The sequence below is a fragment of the Mchenga conophoros genome, linkage group LG1 (assembly GCF_057382185.1).
Source record: "Mchenga conophoros isolate Kocher_MC1m ecotype Shallow Benthic linkage group LG1, M_conophoros_male_GT1.1, whole genome shotgun sequence".
NCBI classification, from domain to species: Eukaryota; Metazoa; Chordata; class Actinopteri; order Cichliformes; family Cichlidae; genus Mchenga; species Mchenga conophoros.
Window position 1 is genome coordinate 19,150,807 of NC_140526.1, and position 23,363 is coordinate 19,174,169.

The following is a 23,363-nucleotide window of genomic DNA, read 5'->3' on the forward strand; positions in this document are numbered from 1 at the left end:
GTCCATTCTCTTTCTTTTGTTGAATCATGAACTCTGACCTTAACTGAGGCCAGACAAGCCTGCAGTTCTTTAGATGTTGTTCTGGGATCATTCTTGACCTCTAGGATGAGTTGTTGATGCACTCCTGGAGTAATTTTGGTAGGCCGGTCACTCCTCGGAAAGTTCCAAGTTTTGTCAGTTTGTGGCTAATGGCTCTCACTGTGGCTCACTGGAGTCCCAAAGCCTTAAATGTCTCTGTAACCCTTTCCAGACTGATAGATGTCAACTTTTATTCCCTGTAAGTCCTGGAGAGGTTTCTGTGAGAAAATTCCAGCAGATTAGGAGTCTGGTACAAACTACCATGGCATGATTAAAGTCACTTAGATCACCTTTCTTCCCTTCTCTAATGCTTAATTTGACTTCAGCAGGTTATGTTGGCCATCTCTACATGCCTAAATTAGTTGCTGCCATGTGATTGACTGACTACACCCAAGGTCCTGCTGTTAAAACCTTTATTTCAGAATTATTTTTTGTTTCTAAGAAGTCATAACATACTTTTTATATACACATGAGACTTTAGGAAGCTATAACTGTAGCGGCCTGTGGGGAAAACCGAAGCAGTCTCCTGCTACAGAAATGGTGAAAAAAAAAAAAAAAAAAATCCATCTCTCGTGTACTCACAACAAGCTAAAGAAATGTGTATTAATTTTTCATTAAATGTCTGAAAGGTTTTGTACAAATCTGTGAATTTAAATCAGAGTGTCAGTGTTGCATGTTTGAATATTGGCACAGATAACATAACAAGCATCTGGTATTAATTATACTCAGAATTGGAAAATAATTAAATAAAACAGTCAGATACATAAATACAAATGTTTATTTCTGGATATAATTTACACATTTTGCATATGAAAGTATGGCACAACTGACAATGACACATTTCAGTTTTGCCTTTCTTATGTGATCAAATCTCATTTTCGGTGACAAATAATGTGACTCAACTAAAACATCACTCTCAAACTTTCATAAATAAAATGTAACTTCAGTGTTTAATGTAAATATCAGAGGTACAAAATTGATCTGAAAGATTAAATGAATACCTTGATTGTAAACTAAAGTGCAAGCCCCATTTTTTTGCCCTAAATATAATACAGCATCCGAGCGCATCAGTTTTAAACACATTCAGCAACAGTGTGCAACCAAGAAAGAGCTGAGAATTAAGCAACAGCGACAGGTGCTTTTGTTTTTATATCCACAGGTGCTGATAAATAAACAGTATCCACACACAGTCAAAGGACAAGCCAGAGGGGATTCCTACAAATTAAGCTCAACATAGCCAGGCTTTTCTGGCGTTAACTAGCTTAACAAAACCTGAACCTGCAGTATCAGCTTTCTTTGTTAACTTTCTGCTTCAGGCTTTGCGTACACTCACATAAAAAGATGCTTTTGATGTATGATTTCCCTCTAATTCTGCATAGAAATGAGTCTCCGGTGTATCACCAACTTTAGACAGACTAAGTGATAGAGATCTAAACAGCAAAATGGAAGACCAAGTGTAATCCTGTAGGAAATCGTTAATCTCCAATTATCACAATCACATTCAGCAGTAAAATAAAGTTTGAGTTAGTATATTTAAATTCCCTTCACTTCAGTCTACCACCGGATCAATGTGAACACGATTTTGTAACATGGTGAATAAAGCCTAAAAATGTAACTGATCGGTTTTCTAACCTGTTATCTAGTAGCTGCAAACCCAGCAGTGTGAAACAGACTAGCAGCAGATTTGGATCAAGCAGCCAACGTGAAATTTCTGCATAGCCGCCTGAATTTCAGCAACAGTGTGAGGCACAGTTAGCACTGCTGTAACCTTACAGCTGGGCTTCGCGTTAGTGAGGTAAGGCTCTGCAGCTTTCATGTGTGAAATGTGTTCCTTTAGCACTTGGAGCATACTGTAAATACGAGCAGAAACTTTTGTTTTACCACAGTAATCTAGTCAGGTCGCATTAAAAGCTCTGACCTCTGATTTCGAGGTCAAGTTCACTGAGATTTGAACTCATCTGACATTTTCAGTAGTAGCAGTAGAAACAGTTTGAAAATCCTAGGTAACATCCTTCTTGAGTTATCGTAGTTATTCTATAATTTACATTCGGTTTAATCTGCCGATAAACTAAAGTGATGGGAAATCATCGGAATTGAACACACCGAGTAGCGTTTGAATGTTTAAAAGCTTCAGACATTAAACAAGTTGTCAAAAACGCTGTTTTATGCGAGTGTGCTCAGAGTCTGAAGCAGAAAGCCTGATTTTCCCACCACACCACTGGGTTTTTAAGTTTTATTCAGCCAGGCAACGCCAGGGAAGCCTGGATATGCTGAACCTGCTTCGTAATACGCCCCTCTGGAGTAATAAATATTTATTTGTCAAGGTCTTCGGGACTTTACGAATACTACAAATGATGATAAATCTGAAAATCTGGGTGAAATTCAGGAAATTAGTCAAAGCCTCTCTTCAGACACAAGTGTTATTATTGGGATAACAACAGGCTTCTGCATTTATTTAATCAGAAGCCATTTTGATCATTTTTAGTCTCCAAAATATTCCTCAAAAGTAATCTGAAAGTCCACACACTGATATTTTAGCTTAAAATATAAAACTGAGTATTATGTTTAGCCCAAAAAAGTCCAAATATGCACAAAAGTTTGTTTTTAAACATTTTCTGCAACCGTCTGTTTTCAGCCGCAGGATAGATAACCCGAATCATCCCCGTTCCTGAGTTATTGCCCTGTTTTAAATCACTTTATTTAATTCATTCTAACTACTGAATGTACTTTTTTTTTTTAGTAATTATTGGACTTAACTGTACATAATAAAGTTTAGATGATTTAGTGAAACAGAGTTTTGTAATTTTGCAGGCAAACAAGCACAAAGATTTAGGAAGGAAATTAAAGAGTGTTAACTTGTCCATCTAGCTAACACCGGATGGTCACTGTGAGCTACATTTCCTCTTGCTGTGGCACCGGTGAGATTACAGCTTAACATTCAGAAGAGCATCAGTAGAACATAACCTAAAGATCCATAAATAGCTAATTTATCTCTAAAGCAAGTATATTCATAAAACCTGTGGCATTGCAGTTCACCTTTGAATATATGATCTGGAAATTTAAGCTATTCATCATAAGAAATAAATATCCCAAAATCACAACCAGCATGAATTAATCATTCAAAAGACTCATTAAATCAATTCAAGTTAAATGCCCAAATCCAAAAGGCATTTAACTCAGCACTGACAAACTGGATGGAAATGTGTAACACACTGGTTGAATGGCACAAATGATCATCACAGAGCATACAATAATAATGATAATAATAATATACAGACTCCCACCTCTTCATCATTTCCCACCCACACTATGAACACAGATGTTTAAAATAAACCTAACATGCACATCTGCTTCTGTCGGAGCCCTCTGAGAGGTCTGGGGTGAAGGGTCCGTTAGCTCGGACAGTCCCGTCGGGGATCCAGGACTTGTCCACACATCGTTCCATCCTCTTCATGATGAGATCCAGCAGGACTTCCACGGCCTGGCTCACGTTATCCCCGTTTGCAGCACTCGTCTCAAAATACGGGATTCTGCACGGAAACATTTTTCAGTTCCAAAACAGGGATCAAAGACAGCAGCTATAGTGTAGCTCAAACCTTTGTTGACGTAGGAGTGCAATTAAAAAGTTGTAACTCTGCTCATAAGAAGCAATAATAATAATAATAATAATAATAATAATAATAATAATAGGTCATTGAAACACTGGTCCAGAGTCATTCATCGAAACGACCTGAACGTCGCCCCGCTCACAGAAGGGCACACCGAAACAATTTTACCCTCCCCACCTGCCCCATTCGCCAGATCCGACTCCACCCCAAAATGAAATTCAAGCTGAAGGATCGCCGTTTTGACGCAGTGAAGGCGTTCAGGACAAGACTTTCATGGAGCTGAAGTTGAGAACATGAGTATTGATTTTGTTAGTTTTTATGTGCAGAGCTGTGGAACTAAGCATGTTGATTAAGTTTGTGAAATGGAGCTAAGTGTTTTCCTGAAACAGCCTGACGCTGTTATTTCTAAACTAATTAGCAGCAAAAAAAGGTCATTTACTGACTTACTGGAGACGTTTTCATCTTTGGATTACCCATCTGCTGCTGTGTACTTATTAAAATACACAGATATAATAATACGACAGTACACGGACTGCTACAGTATTGTTTGATCAGTCGGTTAACTGATATACTTAACCACACTGAGATAAGGGTGTTAGATATTGTTTATATAAATTGAATTGATATACCTTTTATTAGTCCCACAAGGGGAAATTTCATAAGGCTGTCGACCTATTGCACGCAATGGCGGCACCATCTTACCCTCCGACCATACATACATTACACAAAACATCACATGGAGAAGACAGGTCAGAGAGGTATAACAATGGAGAAATGCACCACATGAGGAAAGATGAGGAGAAATAATAACTCCCCCCAGACTGAGCTCCAACAGGGAGATCAGTTAGAGAACAGAAAAAACACCTCTGCACATAGCACATGAAAAAAAACTCTTAATACACCAAAGAAACACATGACAAGCAACAGGGGTGGGTAAAGGGTGCAGCATCGGAAGGGAATAAGCATCGAAGGCGTTTGGAAAGGGAGGGGGGATGAGTGTGTGCATATCAGTGTATATGTATGTGTGCGCGTGTCCAGAGTTCAGCTGAGACAGTGTCCTTCGCCCTGCTAGGCTAAGTAAACAGAAATGAACAGATAAATATGGCACAGACTATATTAAAAGTAAATAAATTCATTTAAAATAAATACAAAAAAAAAAAGAAAAAAAAAGGGAGAAATGTCTGTGGGACATCTGCAAAGCTGAGGTCGTCCTCGACTGTATAAATGTCATTTTATAGTCCGTTGTTAGGTGGTTGCCAGGTAGACATGATGCCATTTATAGATATAAATGAGAAGTTATTGCCAAGGCCATTGGCTGATTGTCATACAGTGCTTTTCTACTCTACTTGAGGACTCAAAGCATGTCACATATACATTCAGAGCAGATGGGCAGAGATGCCATATACTTGAATGCATCGTTTATATTTTTAGTAAAGGTGTGTCTGATGGGTCCCAAGCAGGATATTTTACACGTGTGCACAAATATTTGTTTTTCAAGGAGGACTAATTTAGTTCAACATTGTCCTGCATGAACTTTGGCAAACAAAGCGGCCACTGCCTCCTTGGCAAATGTTTGAGGGAGAGGTTCATGTACAGATGGATCACAGGCGGGCAGGCAGACAGACGTACCCGTACTTCTCGGCGAGTTCACGAGCCTGGTTTTCACTGATCATTCTCTGGTCCGACAGGTCACATTTGTTCCCACACAGAACGATGTCCGGATTTTCACAGTATGCATGGATCTGTAACTGACCTGAAACGATCAGAGGTTGTTGTTTTTTTTAAATGCATAAAGTTGTGTTTCCATGGAAATATCTTAAATAGTGGCAAACACATCAAGGTTTCATTCACGTACTAGTTGATACAGCTGGGGTTAGAGTAGGGAAAGAGTAATAAGAGGGAGATTAAAAGTTTAATTACACTTTGGGTCTAAAACCAAACTCCACGAGTCGGACATAATAAGCCTTTGTGCACAGTCAACAAGAAACAGATTATTTCTCTGCTAAGGCAGAGCCGACGTGGATGTTTGTTTGTCTGTCTGTCAGCAAGATTACTGAAAAGCTACAGAGCTGAATTTCATAAAACCTGGTGGAGAGATGAAGGCCAGGCAAGAAATAAAATCTGGATTACTTTCTTTACAAATCAGTAGAAGGGCATCTACAGGTGCCCTTGTAAATATCCAGTGACTGGTGCACTTTTTATTAATTACACCAGCGGTGAACTGATTGTTAATTCTTCCATTTTCATGACTAAAAATGTGCTTTCAGCTCAACACATTAGGACACATACTCATCCAGTGTCTGACGTTGAGGAAACTTTGCTCGTTTGTGAGGTCGAAGAGGAGGAGGAAACCCATCGCATCTCTGAAGAAAGCAGTCGTCAAACTTCGAAACCTGAAATCAGAGGAAGAAAAAACACTTAATGGAGAAAAACAAAAGTTAGAGATCAAGAAGTTAGAACAGAGTTTACCTCTCCTGTCCTGCAGTGTCCCACAGCTGCATGTGGATCTTCTGTCCTTTGCTTGATGTGCCATCTGGACCAGGTGATTTGTACAGCTTAGAAACAGAAAAATATACATATACTTAATTTAACAGATATTAAACTGGGATGTTGAGGATATAGCCACCCCATTAACCATGTAGGAACAAGAGGGGGGAGAGAAAAAGAAACAAAACAAAGACGATGATAGAAAAGGTCTGAAAACCAAGCTAGTTGTCAGCCAGTTTGAGGAGTTTAGAGGTGTTTCTGTTTGCTAATGAATCTTATGATAATCCTGATATTTATGACTGTGCAGGGAGTTTTGTACTATTCAAAAGTAAAGTTTAAATTAAGTTATGAACAGGGGATCCGTGTAAATGTAATTATCAGATACCAAATCAGAGCTGTCAAACTAAAAATGGGAGAGAGGAATGAATCATTGAATCATGCCTATGAGTGTTGACAGAGCGTTTAAATGTTAAATGAGAAAATGTGAGAATAATTAGAGTACTGCCAGTTTGTGCTTTTTATGACTGCATTTTTTTTTTAAACAAAAATTCTGACATTTCCATCATAAATCAATGCAGTGAAACTAAAGGGAAAATTATGTTAATGACATTTAAAATTTCCTGGAGAAGCAGGAACCATGAACCAGGAGCAGAAGGCTCCTCCTGGGCTAATCACCTATGGCCAACGTTGAGATGATGGATAGTTGACACAATTATTTACAGAGTTTGTCAAAAACTGTAGATTCATCAAACTTTAATAATTAGAAGGTCAGAGACAACTGCCCATAAAACAGCAAATGTGACCTTGATAATGAGTTTATATTGTGTGAGCTCTCATTGTGTGCAAGTTTGATTAAATAATGACCCACACTGTAGGAGGAGTAATGACTCATGTGAGCACAGATGGACGACGGACAGTTCCCCGTGGCAGGAGCTCATCAGTCCTGCAGCCGGATGAGCTGAAATGTGACTTAACGCTTGAAGTGGGAACTCGTCTCTCTCTATGATTCCACTCCTTGTGTCTCCGCACACCAGAGATACAAGCAGAGGAGTAGGCAAGTAGAGACACCGGGAGGAAGAAGTTGAGGCAGCAAACATTTAAGAAAATGTTTTCCTGATTTTTGAGCCTCATTTTGAAGTTGCATGAATAGTTTGTTATAGTCAAATTACAGCACAACTTGATACCAGTGTCAGTTTATTTAATATATATATTTTCAATAAAATCTACATCACTCTCAAGATGTTATTGTTCTTTTAAAATTCTCACAAATGGTGAGGTGCAAAAACTCTGAACACCTTAAACAGCTGAAACAACTTATGAATATAATAAGGACAAGTTGTTCCAAAAGTCCTCCTTCCTCTGTGGTTTCTATATTCCAGCTGTGTCTCACACCTCTGATGTAAACTTTTGCCTGTGTATCCTCCATCACGGCTTCTCCTCCTCCTCCATTCTTAAACACAGTGTACTGAGCAAAACTGCAGCTTGGTGTCTGATGGAGAAGTGCAGTTACCCCATGTATTAATTTAAAAAAAAAAAAAAAAAAAACAGCTGGGGAAAAAAAAAAAAAAAAAAAAAAAATGTTTTCTGTTCATCTCCCCAAAACAAAAAAACAAAATGTTCCCCAGCTGTGCACTCATTTATATTTAAAAGTAAAGTTTTTATGTTTAACGAAAAAAAAAAGAAAAAAAGAGGTACATTCAAATCCTTCAGACCAAGCATTGAAAAGAAAGATAATGACCGATACATATAACAGGAGCAGGTTTTCTTCTCAGAGCTGAAGGTCAGCAGCATTAAAGTAAATATGAGATGTGCTCAGCTGTTTGCCAATGGTATGAAGTGTTTATTCTTAAGGAGGGTGCTGCCTGCTTCTCAGCAGTATTAGTCATTACTTTCTGTTGCAACATTCACCGGTAGGGTTTTGTAACGTGGAGTGAATGATCTGGGAATCTGTTTAAGCTCCTGATCAGGCTTCCTGTACAGCGTGAGAGTGGAGTAATATGTTCATTAAGATTTCAAAAACACTGACAACATTAAAACAGAAAGTCAGAAACAAAAAAGAAAATAAAAAGGAAGCCATTTGTCTTAATGCTGTACATGGTTATCCATATGCAAACAGCTCTTATTTATTTAAAAAAAAAAACAAACAAATGCAAACTGAGTCCATTCAAAAAATAACAAACCAAACACTTGATGGTTTACATTTACAATTATTCATAATTACTTTCTGTTATATTTAAATCTTTTATGAAGTTAAGAAAGTGTGTTCAAAACGTCAAAATAGTTTTGCTTTGGTTTTCAGTAGATTGCAATTTAAATTTATTTGTTTTATCCAGTGACTAACATCTGGTCTTTCAAGGTTTTTGGTGTTTTAAACATTGTTTGTCGATTTGTAATCAAGTGGAAACAGCTTTGGGTCTGCTGGACTTTCTTTAAGGTCACTTCCCTCACACCTGATGTCCTCCTAAACTGCTTTGATGCCAAAGAAGAAGAGCTGAATGAAAGAGCACCGACTCACCACTCGTTTTTCTCTGAAGTCTATTCCGACTGTAGTGATGAACTTGGAGTTAAACTTGCTATCTGTGTACTGGTACAGGAAGCTTGTTTTCCCCACGCCAGAGTCACCAAGGGCTAAAAATTTGATGAGGTAATCATATTCCCCATCAGACATAGTGAGGCCTTAATTTCTGAAACACATGAACAAAACAACTCAGTCAGCCAACAATCTTATAAATAAATATAAATGGAAAAGTGAAGCCATAGTCATATCTCTATTCTTCAGAAATTAAGCAGAGAGTGGAGTGAAAAAGTACAAAACTAGAACTAAACATAACTCTTGTAAAGTTTTAGTACATGTCTTATCCAAAAACCTCAAACACAGAAACTCTACAATATATGACACGTTTAATATTCAAAAGGTACACTCATCATGAAAAGAGCAAAAGTACCAATGAACTACTGTGTCTGTGTAAAGGTTATTATTATTATTCAGTACATGCTGTAGGTTAAACGCAAACATGCACACACCAGGAAAACAAGATGTGTTTATGTACTATAGAAAACAGTTCACTGCTAAAGTATTAATTAGTCCTGTGGTTGTTCATATTTGCTAAAACTATAGTTGCCACATAGACATTTATGTCTTCATCAGTAAGAACCAGAAGTCTAGAAGTGGAGTGCCAAAGACAGGCGCTCTGTTACGCAAATCCAGTTGTTGCTAAATGTTGTGCCGTATGGCAGGGCCTAGTGTGCAGTGGATTTTTTTTTTTTTTGGGGGGGGGGACCGACCATATTATCAATGAAATGCACAACTGTAAAAAAATAAAATAAATTTATTTTTTTTTAAATGAATTAAAAAAAAAAGTTGCATATATACCGTCTGTATGAATTACTTGGTGCTGGTTAAAGCAGACTTCTGTCAGATGTTACTGAATGATGGGAATTACAAGAGCAGGATTTAGCAGTGTGCTGACAGACAATCCCAGAGACAGCTCGTTTGGACCAGTATTTGACCAACTCTCTGTGTACAGCCTTTCAAGTTTCTAAAGATGTAAAGATCTGCATATGTTAGATCAGGGGTGGGGAACTCCAGTGGGTCTACACACCTGAATCAAATGATTAGTTCATTACCAGGCCTCTGGAGAACTACAAGAGATGTTGAGGCAGTAATTTAGCCATTTGAATCAGCTGTGTTGAATCAAGGACACATCTAAAACCTGCAGGATCACCAGCCATTAAGGTCTGGAGTTCCCCCAACCCTGTCTTAGATAAATATTAGAGCTCTGGCTCCACTACAGTGTGAAGATAATGTAAGTTACCGTTCTCCAGTCCAAGCAGCAGATTTTAAAGTATTTAATTACAATATTGCCATATTATACCGTTCACGGTAATACCGGTGTAATGTTAGGCAACGATAGGAAAATGAAATATCGCGATAGAATGGGAGTAAAACGCGCATGCGCAGTGCCTTTGTTTTCATACGCACATGGCCGATTGTTGAGTGAAACAGATGAACCAGAATTGGTTTGTAAAAATGGTGCAACTTCCGTGATGTGGAACTGGTTTGGTGTTTGTCCGTCAGATACACAACAAAGCACATTTTTTTGCAGAACATGCAAGCGGCCGTTGTTATTGTCATATTTGTCGGACTAAGATGCTCTTAAATCTGGGAGTAATCTGGGTCCTAAACTCCGTATTCTTCAGGTCAAACAACACTGCAGCATCACTTAGAGTTAAAAACTGTCTAAATTCTTTCATCTTTAATAAAACGATCAGCATTGCTGCTTTACCAGGTGTAACTATAAAGTTTAACTTCCAGGCATCCATGAAAACAAAAGTTATTACATTTAACGGAGTTAGAAGTTAGCAGGAAGCTAGCGGAAGTTAGCTCGCTAGTTTCGCTAGTTACCTAAGCATGATATAGCATGTTCTGACTGAGAGATTTCTGAAAAAAATCAAACGTACAGCTCTGCTATCACTTCCAACATAAATGAAGACAGGAAACTAAACAGCAGTGACGTTTGTAGGGTTACTGAAGTTGGGCTAGCTGGTATATAATGATGTGCTACGTGATCGCTAGCGACACAGCTATGTTAGCATAACATAAACAGTGAAGCTGGAGGACGAACACTAACACTTTTCCACTTATAAAAGTTAACGTGAAGGTTCTTCATGGTTAGAGACAAATGCAATCGCATGGCAGGATGCTGTAAACGGACCAAACTTCAGTCAGGAGAACAACTGAGATAATCCATCCACAATACGAGGTTAGTCATTAATATACTGCAACAACATGGGAATAGAGCAGCTGCAGAGAATTCAACATTAATGAATCAATGGTACAGAAGTGGAGGAAGCAAGAAGAATGAGTTTAATAAAGTTTGATTTATCTGACTGCTTTGTTTCGCTTAATGTGCCTTATAATCCCGTGCACCTTATGGTCCGAAAAATGCGTACTGCACACTGCAGTTTAATGTTGCAAAGCACCTCTTTTTAACCATATAACCATATTATACGTGGTTATGCTCAGGATATGTCAGCCCATTTCTACTGGAAATGCCTTTTGGTTAAACTTTCAGCAAGGAATTTGCATTTGCACTGTTACATTTTTATAAAGCTTTAATGTACATAAAAACCAGCTTCTTGTTTAAGTGAAAATAAATGGAAGGTTGTCTTTTTGCGCTAGTAATGTTGTGGAGTTGTATTTTGTCTCGCATCAATTATATCGTCGGTTATATCGTTATCGCAAATTTTCAAATATATATCGTGATAAATATTTTTGGCCATATCGCCCTGCTCTAATTGCATTTATTTTCTGATGCTTTCTCAAATAACAACACTGACAAGTCCTCTTCACACATGAAGAGGACTTATCTGCGGTCTAAAACTTTTCAGATCCGGGACAGTGCTCAGACATTAGCTAGTCTTCAACCTGCCAGCTCCAGATCATCTGAAGTAAAAAACAGAAAAATATAAAAAACTTTTTTTTTTTTTTAAAGCAATTTGTAAAACTCGTGATTTAAAAAAAATCTTGTGTGGAACTGTTTACTAGGCCAACACATGCGAAACCAAACATCTTGGAAAGCATGACAACTCCAAACAGAAGGGTTCAGACTTTCTGCTAGACTTCAAACCCGGGACCCTCTTGCTGTAAAATAAGATGCTAACCACGGATCTACTGCGCTAAACATGACCGTGTAACCACAGACACCAACCGCAGCATTCAACCTCACCACAACATTACACTCAGAGCACTGTAAAAGGCACATTAAACCTTTAACCACGTCACAAAAGATCAGTCTTAGAGCTATTTTTCTCTGCAGTGTAATTGTTTGTTAGTCTGTAAAAGGGCAAAATGCAACCAGTCTTCAAAATTTTGTTTTATGTAGGAACATCTTTTTGAACTCCAAAAAGGACCAATGAAATTTCTTTTACTGTTAAGTACCCCTTTAGATACTAGAGCAGGGGTGGGGAACTCCAGGCCTCAAGGGTCGGTGTCCTGCAGGTTTTAGATATCACCCTGGGTCAGCACACCTGAATCAAATGATTAGTTCATTACCAGGCCTCTGGGAAAACATCAACACATGTTGAGAAGGTAATTTAACTATTTAGATCAGCTGTGTTGAATCAAGGACACATTTAAAACCTGCAGGACATATTCAGACTTTATCATATAGTCTGACTAAATAGACTCATGTTCTATTAAACTACAGTGAAAATTGGCAAGATACATGCATTCCTTCTTTTAGAGTTTTAAGTGCCTTCCAGGCTTAGATTTGTACAGTGAATGGCAATGTGGGGCTAATCTGTGTGTGACGGAAGAGTGGTTTCATCTTGCTGACACGGTGACAGGAAGCATTTTAAATTCCTCTCCGACTAAAGACACGCACTCTGACACAGACAATGCTTTATGTTCCTACAGCTTTAACGTAGTTACAAATTCTCTGAGCAAATTATATTATTTTCTACATACTTGAATTTGTTTTTACCTTAGCATAAGGACACTAGACTCCTAACTCAATAAGACACGGACTGTGTTGTAGCTGCTGGATGTAACATTTTCATTTGTAATGGTCGAATAGGTCCAATCAAAACAGTTAAAAGATGGCGGAGATGTATCATATGACCACTGCATAGAAAAGCATTCAGACAAGTCTTACATTCTTTCACTCTATCGCTCATTGAACTCTCCATCTGGGACTATAATAAGCAGCTTAAGACTAAGTGCAAAATCAGGATCCACGATAAACACCCTGAGATGGAAATGCCTGCTTTAAGCACGGATGTGGCCATAAACAGTGAGCAAAGAGCACCAAGTCAGACGACAGTGACGTCTACATTCCTTCTCGTGTGTCCGTTTTCACTCAGGCGGGTTAAAACTTCTAAACAAGGTTTTAATAATAACTTTAAAAGCCTTGGTGTTTCCATTAGGTCTCCTGGAAGAAACTCAGGTTGGCTCAACTGCAATCAGCATTACATAAATCCTGAAAGAAGCTACTTTCATTCTACATTTCAAATAAAGGGGATATATCAGTATTATTATCTTTTATCAATACAAATGTAAACTTAATGACACATATTTAATATTTAACCTTGTTTGCATGTTTACACACACACACAAAATCAATCTCATAAACATGCAATAACCTAGAAGTCTGAAATTAAAATAACTGACATGTAAAGTTATAGTGTGTTAGATTAGCCCTATTATACCCATTTCCATCTGCATATTTTTGGGAATAGTGTTGCAAAGTTCAAAATAAGCTCATCTTATACTGGGCCTTGGAGCAGCCCCTCACTTGCACCTCTCATTTTAAAACCACCCTCTCTTTAAGCCATACTTTATTCGGATTGGGTGCTCCTCCTAAAGCAATGATTAGAAAAGTAGGTAAAAGGGGCTTCTGTGAGATTGAGGGGCTATGTCTAATATGGAAAAGAAATCATGCAGATCAGAGCACAGTGCTCAGCACTGGGCCATCAGTATATTTTTACTGGTCCACAAAAAAAAAAAAAAAAAAAAAAAAAGCACAAAAGGTCAGGGTATGCATATTTAATATAGGAATCCACCATATAAAGATCAGCGTAACGGCCATCTTGAAACTCCTGCTCTTAAAGCAGCGTGTTCATGTTTGTGTTTTACAGATTTAGATTCTTCACCACAGAGATCAACAAGATCTATCAGACAAGTTCATACTGAGAACCATGTATTAGCTCAAACAATATGACCAGTGTTGGGACTAACGCGTTATTAAGTAACGCGTTACAGTAACTACGTTATTATTAAGCGCTATATAAATACAGGCCATTTACCATTGTGGTAACGAGCACAGTAACTAGTTATTATGCCAAAATCAGGAACGCGTTAATCGTTACTGGGATTTAGATAGGCTCGTTATTCGTTACTTCGTGTGGTGGCTATCGCGGAGCTTCCACAGATTCAGTAACATTAGCAAGTGGTGGAGGCCAGCAGGTGGTTGAGGGAATCAGAATCAGAATCAGAATACTTTATTGATCCCTGGGGGAAATTATTTTTTGTTACAGTGCTCCATTTTAAACCAACATTAAGACAAGACAGACAGGGAAAGGGGAGGCAAGAGGAGAGACCCGAGGTGGCCGCCGGTCCGAGTGTCAGGTGAACTGAACTTCAGGTAAGAAGTTATGACCTGCAGTCTATCTGGGTCAGATATAAACCAAGTTTAGGTGGAGTTTATTTTTGTTGTGCTGACTTTTTCATACTGCGTACTAGCTATCATGACGGAGTTTCTATACAGCTGGGCGAGTGCTATGTTACTGATGTTGAACTTTAATAATTAACCTTATGAACAAAATAGAGTTGCCAACCGTCCCCTAAAAAACAGAATTGTCTCGTATTCAGAAAAAATATCACGCGTTTTGTATTGAGGTGAAAAGGAACACCGTTTGTCCCGGACTTCAGCTACAATGAAAAAGACACAAAGCTGGAGTTATTCTGTGTCTTTGCTGCACAGCTGCCTCTTCTTCTTTCATTCTCGCCCCCTCCCTCTCCTGTTTCTACTTCAATCATGAAACTGATCAATGATCAGCTGATCGGCTTTTCTCTCGTTTTTTTATCGCCGACTTCGCGCCACAAAGAAGAAACCAGCAGATGTCGTGTTAAACAACAGCAGCACGTTTAAGCTTGATCAGCTGTTGTTAGAATTTATTTAATATTACTTTCTAGTATCAGCTGATGTTTGCTGGAGCCACAGCTGTAAAAGCTGCTGGTCATGATATCCGTTTGGATATGTGGTGAGAGGGAAACATGAAGATGAAACCAGGAGATGTCCTTACTGAATCATCAGAGCTGAACAGGTGATGGAGAAACAGGTTTAACTTTTAGTTAACATGAATGAGTTGAAGGGAAGTTATGAACTGTTTCTGAGAGACAAATAACACCAGGATCCTTTTCTAAGTAGCTGACAGCTGCTGGTAACTGTGCAGGGGCGGGTCTAGCAAAGTGTTGCCAGGGGCCAGGTAGGGCATTAACAGGGAGAGGGGGGCACAAAGAAATACTTTTCTTTCTTATTCTCATTTACAATGTCTAGCTTTTAAAAAAAATAATTATCTGAGTCTTACAACAAACGATTGATAGATTGATGCATATATACCATCAAGACAGTGTACATCACTGTCACAACAGTGTTTGTTTTCAATCAAAGGCTTTATGATTTTTCCTATAATGGTGGGCCGGTCTCTAGTCAAAATGCCCAGGACGATTTTTTTGTCCCAGTCCAGCCCTGTATGCAGCTTATCTGCAGTCTGAATAGGAATATGTAGGTAAAACCAGAGGGCAGAATTTCTGAGTTCTGAGTACAATCAAAAGCACCACGACTGCAGTTTTTGTGTTGGATGTAAAAAGCGCACATGACGCTGTGATGTAGGCTAGAATCATGGCGGCGGTCAACGACGGTCCAGGCGTGGGATTTCTCTCGTGGAAATATGCACATTATCTTTTCCTTTCTATTGGTAGGTGGCACAGTGCACTTGTGGCAAGTAAGCAAGCTAGAAGACTGGCACTCTTGCTGGGTATCCAGTTACAGAAGCAACACATTAACAAGAGAATTCTGAGTAAAACCAAAGTTACTTTCAAAGTAACTAGTTACTAGGGAAAGTAACGAGTAACTTGAAGTAACTTAGTTATATTACTAGTTACTTCTATCAAAAGTAACTAAGTTACTAATTTAAAGTAACTTACCCAACACTAAATATGACAGCTTAGATTAATTTCAAATAAAACATAAGAAAACAGACATAACCTTTTGTAGTCTAAATTCGACCTACATGGATGTGATGGTTGAAAATTTGTCTGGAGAAATCCAGGGAAAGAACTCCAACAAGATTATAGGACTACACTAAGCCTACAGAGAAACATGGAGGAGGGGCTGTTTTTGCCCTTTAGAAAACTTTCAGGCCAGAGCCCTAAACCCTGTAGTTGGCCTATGAGATGCCAAGAAAAAAAAAGAAGTTAATGACTGGTGTGAAGGTACCAAAAGTTTAGCACGTTGAAACATGCAGAAAAGTCTCTGCGTGAGTCCAAGCACAGGCAGTTCTGTAAGAAACAGGAGGGCAAACTGCACACTTTAAATGCTACTGTGAGGTTTCATGAATTCCTTGTTGGGGGTTAACTGCCACTCCATTTCCACATAAACATTTAAACCATATAACCGATTAAAACACCACAACATCACATCAAAGCAAAAACTAGTGTAATCCTTTAACTTTTTTCAGGTCAGAAACAGGTTTGTAAAAAAAAAAAAAAAAAAAAAAAAAAAAAGTCCAGATAGGGCCCACAAAAAAAAACAAAAAAAACCCAAAACAAACAAAAAAAAAAAAACCACAACGAGAAGAAATAGAGCATCTTGTACAGGATGGATGGAGTTCACTCTGTGAAAAACTGTAAGAAGTAGTTTAGAAATGTTATAGCGTAATAGTGGGAAAAAAAATTGTGGTATTTCCACACCTTGTTTAAAATACTGAGAAATCTCCTCAGAAGCGCTTCTGAAAGCTACCATCAGCGAGCATGGCTCCTCGCTGTAGCCACCGATGCAAAGACAAAACAAATGCAAACAACACACCAACTTCTCTGGGCTCAGGCTAATTTAAAATGGACTGAATGGAAAACTGTCCCGTAGCCTGACCAATTAAATCCTTTTCCAGGATCTGTGATGTTATGGAAGGCATTAGAGCACACACATTGGGCAACTCGCCCACCTGTGAAGGCACCATTAATGCCAAACAATATACTTACAGTGACTTTGGAACAGTATGTGTACAGATGCAATCTTTTCCAGCAAAAGGCAGCAGGCCACATATTTCAACAGCACCATTCTGTGGTAAGAGTTCAGGTACTAAACTGCCCTGCCAGCAGTCCATACTGGCCATCCAATAGTGCATTACATAACAATAAACAAATGACAAAGAGGGCTACAAACTGTTAAGCAACTGCTGAATTAAGCAACAATGTAAAACTGTTTCACTCAGTTTCCATATACTTAGTGTTGTTAAAGAGGTGATGCAACACAGTGGGCAAAGTGTTGTTTCTGAAACGTGTTAGCACGCAACTGAAATTCTGCATAATTTTTCTTCTTTGTAGTATTTTTACTTGGGTATAAAGTGTAAATATGAATTATTGCACACTGCTTGTTATTTATCTTTTAATCAGTGTCCCAAATATTTGGAAATGATGTAAATTTTGAAGTGTGGCTGAACTGCTCACATGCATGTAGATCAACAACTAAAGTGACTACAAAAACCATCTAAATAGTTTAATCAAGAAGTAAACACTAGAGCCTTTACCCCAAAAGCTGATTCTGGTTATCTGGGCGAGAAACGTTTTGTCACTCATCCAAGTGACCCCTTCAGTCTCAGCTGACTGCAGGTTTCTCCAATCTTACAAACAGTACATTTGCACAATGACTGAAACTAGCACCACTGACAAACATGGGCTGTGAGGTCAGTTTCTTGATCATTAATATGCAAATTGTCATGAACATTGATCAACAACTACTGATCAAAGACCATTGATCAGTAACCATGTGTACTATTCACAGAGTTGAGGAATGGCTGCAATCACAGCATTGGTGATGCAGATGGTGAAAGATATACCCTTAGGCCCCTTCCTTGATTCAGAGATTATCTTTCTCTTTTCACGTAAATGGCCTTCTTGACATCCCCCTCAAACCTGTGTTCATTCCTGTCCAGGATGTTTACATCCTCATCATTGAAAGAGTGTCCACTGATCTGTCGGTGTAAATAGCCCATGGGGTCCTGGCCTGACAAGTTAGCTTTTCTGTGTTGTGCCATCCGCTTAGCCAGAGGTTGTTTGGTTTCCCGGATGTATAAATCAGAGGAATCCTCCAGGCACTTAACAGCGTACACTACATTACTCTGTTTGTGCCAGGGGACCGGATCCTTGAGGTGGAGCAATTTTTGGTGCCGCTTATTTCTGGGTTCGAAAGCCACAGAGATGTGGTGTTTAGAGAAAAATGTGTCTTAGCTGTTCCGATACTTCTGACACATGAGGGATCACTAAGGGTTTTCGCTTAGACAGTAGTTGTCCTTCTTCTCTCCAAGAGAGCCTTTACAGCCTTTAAAGTAGAATTTATTACAGCATTTCTTTTTTGTTTCATCCTCAGCAAAATGTTGGAAAAGTCATTATATAAGTTAACCTAATTACTACATTTGTTAAGATGTTCACTAATAAAAATCATGTTTATCTAAAGGAGTTTAAAGTCCTTGTATTGTGTCTCACTGGAAAAGAAACTGAAAAATGTGCTTCTTCATTTATGACAAGTCAAAAAGTACTCTGTAATAGAGAAAAAAAAACTTTCTGTTTTAAATCAATGGTTTTAATAAAAGCACTGGATTAACCTTCTAGGACTTGCAGCCAGTTTTACAAATAGACCAGTTACTGTTTTTAGTGCTCAGAAAATGGGCCAATATACTTCATCTACGAAGATACACTAAAGAATTTATTCATTATTAGCATTAGTATTCTTTTTTAATGAAGGTTTTTCCTGCTACCATATAGCAAACTGGCAACTATGTACCTAAAGATAACAGGACCACATGTTACTAAAGAGAAAAAGAAAAGAAAAAAACCTACCCTGTTTATGTTGTTTGTTTTTTTCTTTTTAAATTGACGGAAAAGCTTGAGCCAATATACGAAATGTGCTTCGGCTAAAACAGGTCACAGTGACACAGTCGAGCAAAACCACAGTGAAGATTGTGTCAGCGCATTTCTGCAGATTATTATCAGCTAATCAGAGACGTTCTTATTGCGTTTCATTTAAGTACAAAAAAATGGCACATCATCATACATCAAGAAAATGCATTACATGATATGCGTGGCACTGTTCTAAAATGTAAAGTTTGAGGTAAATTGCACAGTCATACAGCACTTCACAAACCTAGTATAGCTGTGAAAAGGATGCTCTGATAGCACAGTATGATCTCTTGTGTTAGGCAAGAAAACATTAGCTGTGAGCATCAAAAAGAAGAAGCAGCAGCAGTCATGTCCTTGTTACTGCCTTACAAAATGCAAATCTTTCATAATCAATAACACCAAGGGTCCTCCTCGTTCACTGGATGTACACCGCCCTAAAATAAACGTATTACATGCTGGCTTCATGTAGGAGATCTGAACTCTTTACTTGCAGTGTAAGAATCCAAGTGCTGCCGAGACTCAGAGGTCCACCAATAACCATTTTAATAACTTGTGTGTCTTTGGACTGTGGGAGGAAGCCATACTGTCTGGGGAAAACCAACACAGGTACGGGGTAAACGTGTAACCTCCCCACAGAAAGGCCTCAGACAGCCAGTAGAACCACTACCCTTCTTGCTGTGAGGTGACAGTACTAACCACTACACAACCTAAAATAAGAGTAAAGACACATAGTGCAGACACGACATACAAGTTGTAATTCATGTTATACTTGTCTAATGGCTCCACCCTCAAACCCTCCCATTTAATCCCCGAGACTGGGATTGGCACTACAAGCTTGTGACTCCTGAGGCTGGAATTGTGCCTCAAACCAGGGAACTTGTAACTGTACTTGTCACATGTAACACAAGTGTGTTAACCACTACACTATGGAGCCGGTATGAAATGCCTCCATAGATGCGAACTAAGCCTGTTGCTGGATTTAAGTACATTTATCTCATTATTAGGGCAAAAGGTGACATGCAGGTTAGGATAATGGGTGGTGCTTAAATTGCCCCTTTATGTAGCAGTCTGGCGACCCATCCAGGGTTGGCTGGACGGGCCGATAGATGGATGGTGTCATTACTAACAACTTCATTTTATAAATGAAGGAGGATTACTATGACATTTGTTTTGTTGATGGTGTGCTTAATATTCAAAATTTGGAAGCTTAGAAAGGAGATTTAGAAAAAAAAAAGCATATTTAATTATCTGAATAGTTTTTAAATAATTTTTGGTTGTCTAATTGTTACAGTTCTAGGAAACTTTAAATTGCACAGCAAACCAATGTTGAGATCCCATTCTATAACCTAAATTAAGTGTTAGGCTATATTTATTTTTGTATATTTTATGGTGCAGTGAACTAAAAAAAAAAAAAAAAGGATATTTAACCAATTTACCCCAATGGAAGCTAAAAAACAAACAAACAAAACATCACGCTTTTGCTTTAAAACAACTGCATCTGAACATCTTTATCTGTGGTACACCTGCATTCCTAATCTAACCTGATATTCCACCTTTCTATCAGCTAGGATGATCTGTCACCAGCTTCAAAATTACTCTCGTTTGTACATGTATTATATTGTCTGCATCGACAACACAGTCTAATAGAAAAATGTGAAACAGTCCCAAAGAAGTAGTTTGTTTGTCCTCATGAAGGTGAGATGTCACTTTTTCATCAGTCAGCTGGACTTTGAAACTAACATGTACGCATGAACTGAGAGATTTTTGAAACTAATTAAAACGTACAGCTCTTCTATCACTTCCAACATAAATGAAGACAGAAAACTAAACAGCAGTGGCGTTTGCAGGGTTACTGAAGTTGGACTACCTGGTATATAATGTTGTGCTATGTGATTGCTAGCGACACAGCTAACTTTTTTTCCACTCGATAAAAGTTAACGTGAGGGATTCTGGTGGTTAGGGACAAATGCAATCGCATAGCAGGATGCTATACACGGGGCAAACTTCAGTCAGGAGAACAACTGCGATTATTCATCCACAATACAAGGTTAGTTATTAATATACTGCAACAACATGGGAATAGGGCAGCTGCGAGAAAATTCAACAGTAATTAATCAATGTTACAGAAGTGGAGGAAGTGCAGTTTCTGGCTTTCCCCATATTTCAAAAGTGCTTCATCTCTTTGCTATGACTGTCGCCCGGCATAATTTGCAGATGATAATGGTTTTAGCCGCTGTGATGCTTTCGACCAAAACAGGAGCAGCTTGATGACATCATCAACATGCGCTATCACAGTAGAGCGGAATAGTCAAAATCTCTATCGTTGGCCAAATTTATATCGTTTCTATCGTATATTGTTTATGTTGCCCACCCCATGCCCAACTCAAAAGATTGACTGATAGATGACAAAAAAATTATGCCACTGAAAAAAAAAAAAAAAAAAAAATCAATAAACAGGCTTCCATATAGTCAACATAAAAATAAGCTATGCAGAGGTTGTTGTTATTACAGCATTACATGCAAGACTGGACAGAGGAAAAATCGTATTTGGGGACATGTTAAGAAGTGTGGGAAAAGTGTTACCAGGAAGACAAAAACAGATTAGAGGTTAAGACCATTTCACAAACTGCGATGAGACTTAGCACTGATGGTGGAAAGCTTTTTTATAGGTTTTTAAAATTGTTAAGCGGCAGCTTTAACTAATCTATGTTGTTTCTTTAAAAAAGGTCCTTAAATGACAACATTGAAAACTTTTCTGATAGCTTTCTTATCACATTTGTTATCACACATGTCATACCTCTGCCATGTTGTTTGACCTTAATTTAGTCTTGTTTTTTCCACATCTTGTCCAGAGCTGTCTAGAAAGAAATCTTTAAAAAAAAAGCTGTATAATATACCCTAAAAGATCTCAGGGCTGTACCTTGATATGCATGGGAATGGATTTAGAGGCCATTTCTGTCAGGCTGCCATCCATGCAAACAAAAAGCAGCTTTAATCATTTGTCAAAGCTAAAGTGGAAGACCCACCCTGGGCAGCTGTCCAAAACAGAAGGAGGCAGCTCCTTGGGAAAATCCGGATGTGCCAGTACCATAAACCTCAAGCATAATAGGCAAGAAAAAATAAAAATAAAAAAAAAACAAAGAAAAGAAAAAGAGTGCTACACAAGTGATGTATTTGACTGGATATGGAGGTCCTGCATCAACGATCTAGTCATTAAAATACCTTGTGAGGACTTATCATCAGCAGCAGGCAGTCAGAGGCGCACAAAACCCATTGCCACGCTCCAATCGATTAACCGAAAACAGGCCGATAGAATCTAATAATCATCAGCTGGTCCTCGTGTGTGTCACTTCTGATCACGTGACTTGTTAGGCAAGAAATAATCACTTATTTAAAAAAATTTTTTAAAAACAACAACAAAAAAACAAAAACCTTAACATAGATCCTGTGAAGAAGGCAGAACTGCATGGCAGCTTCCTCTATCAAACAAACTGCTGCCACCAGTTTGGTCTAAGCATGGCAGAGAAGTGTGATAAGAGCTGGAGACAGCCAGAGTTTCACACGTTTCAACAGTCTGCTCAATTATCGAGCAAGTGTAGAGAAAGCTACGAGCTCTATCTGGCTATTTGAGGAGAGGATAAAGCAGGTGCTAAAACGTTTCCCCACGCCAGCGCTCCTTTACTTTAACCACACACAAACACAAGCAGTCCCAAAGCAACATATTCGAGCGAGGTAAAAGTTTTCTTGCTAACTGCTGACAGATGCTACAGGCTGGTTTCTTCGATTTATATTTCCTGGAGTATACTCACCCGCCGCGGGGCGTTGCTGCTGGGCGCTTTGTCGCGTCTTTAAAAATGTGGCTAAAAAAGTGGCCCCTGAAGACTTTAGGGAAAGTTAGGAAATGAAAGTTTTACTTTGTCCGTCGCCGCTGGCCTTTTAGTCGACATGAGAGCAGCCTCATCAGCAGTGAGCAGCCGTGGTAACTCGGTCGGTGTGGTCGTGCTGAGAAACAGCTCCTCCTCACGGCTAACGTCAGCTGAAGGAAACGGCAGTTACAACACACAGCCGGACCAGACCGCACTGCTTCAACTGACACACGATACCTCCTCAGGAAACGTCACATTTTCTAATAACTACATACGGCGGAGTGATAACCGCGCCAATGCAAACTGTAACTACGCCATGTGATCGTTTTGAGGCACTTTTTAATTACGCGATATTCAGCGCAGGGGCGTTTCCAGGATTTTTTAAAGTAGCGGGCACAAAGGGGTCCCACGAACAACAGGCAGGGGGGCATGGTACATAAGTATATGTAATGCAGGATATTAAAAAACCAACAGAAAGTCAGACTTTTTACATGAGAATCCTGATCTTTTAAAATAATTTTTCTGACATTAATTACGAATTCTGACTTTTCTTTATTATAATTCTGACAATAATCTCAGGATTCTGAGATCTAAATTTTTAGTCAGAATTCTGGGATTAATGTCAGGATTCTGCCTTTTTTTTTA

The 23,363-nt window shown here is 38.7% G+C and overlaps 1 protein-coding gene across 1 annotated transcript; it reads right to left on the reverse strand.

The window, feature by feature from the left end:
• Positions 1-838: 838 nt before the first annotated feature.
• On the reverse strand, positions 839-23,016 carry rab27a (RAB27A, member RAS oncogene family). Its single transcript, XM_085269139.1, has 6 exons — positions 22,662-23,016; positions 8,689-8,857; positions 6,156-6,241; positions 5,976-6,079; positions 5,316-5,439; positions 839-3,608 (listed from the first exon to the last, which is right to left on the reverse strand). Exons 2-6 carry the CDS (start codon positions 8,839-8,841, stop codon positions 3,413-3,415), a joined length of 663 nt encoding a protein of 220 aa, XP_085125265.1. The 5' UTR covers positions 8,842-8,857; positions 22,662-23,016; the 3' UTR covers positions 839-3,412.
• Positions 23,017-23,363: the final 347 nt, after the last annotated feature.

What these genes read in the sequence shown, in the direction of transcription:
- rab27a (XM_085269139.1), bottom strand. Translation starts at nt 8,841, where the DNA reads ATGTCTGATGGGGAATATGATTACCTCATCAAATTTTTAGCCCTTGGT. An exon ending in ACTTCAGAGAAAAACGAGTG is followed by an intron (nt 6,242 to 8,688) that starts GTGAGTCGGTGC and finishes TCTGTTTCTAAG; the next exon opens with CTGTACAAATCACCTGGTCC. An exon ending in CAACGTCAGACACTGGATGA is followed by an intron (nt 5,440 to 5,975) that starts GTATGTGTCCTA and finishes TGATCGTTTCAG; the next exon opens with GTCAGTTACAGATCCATGCA.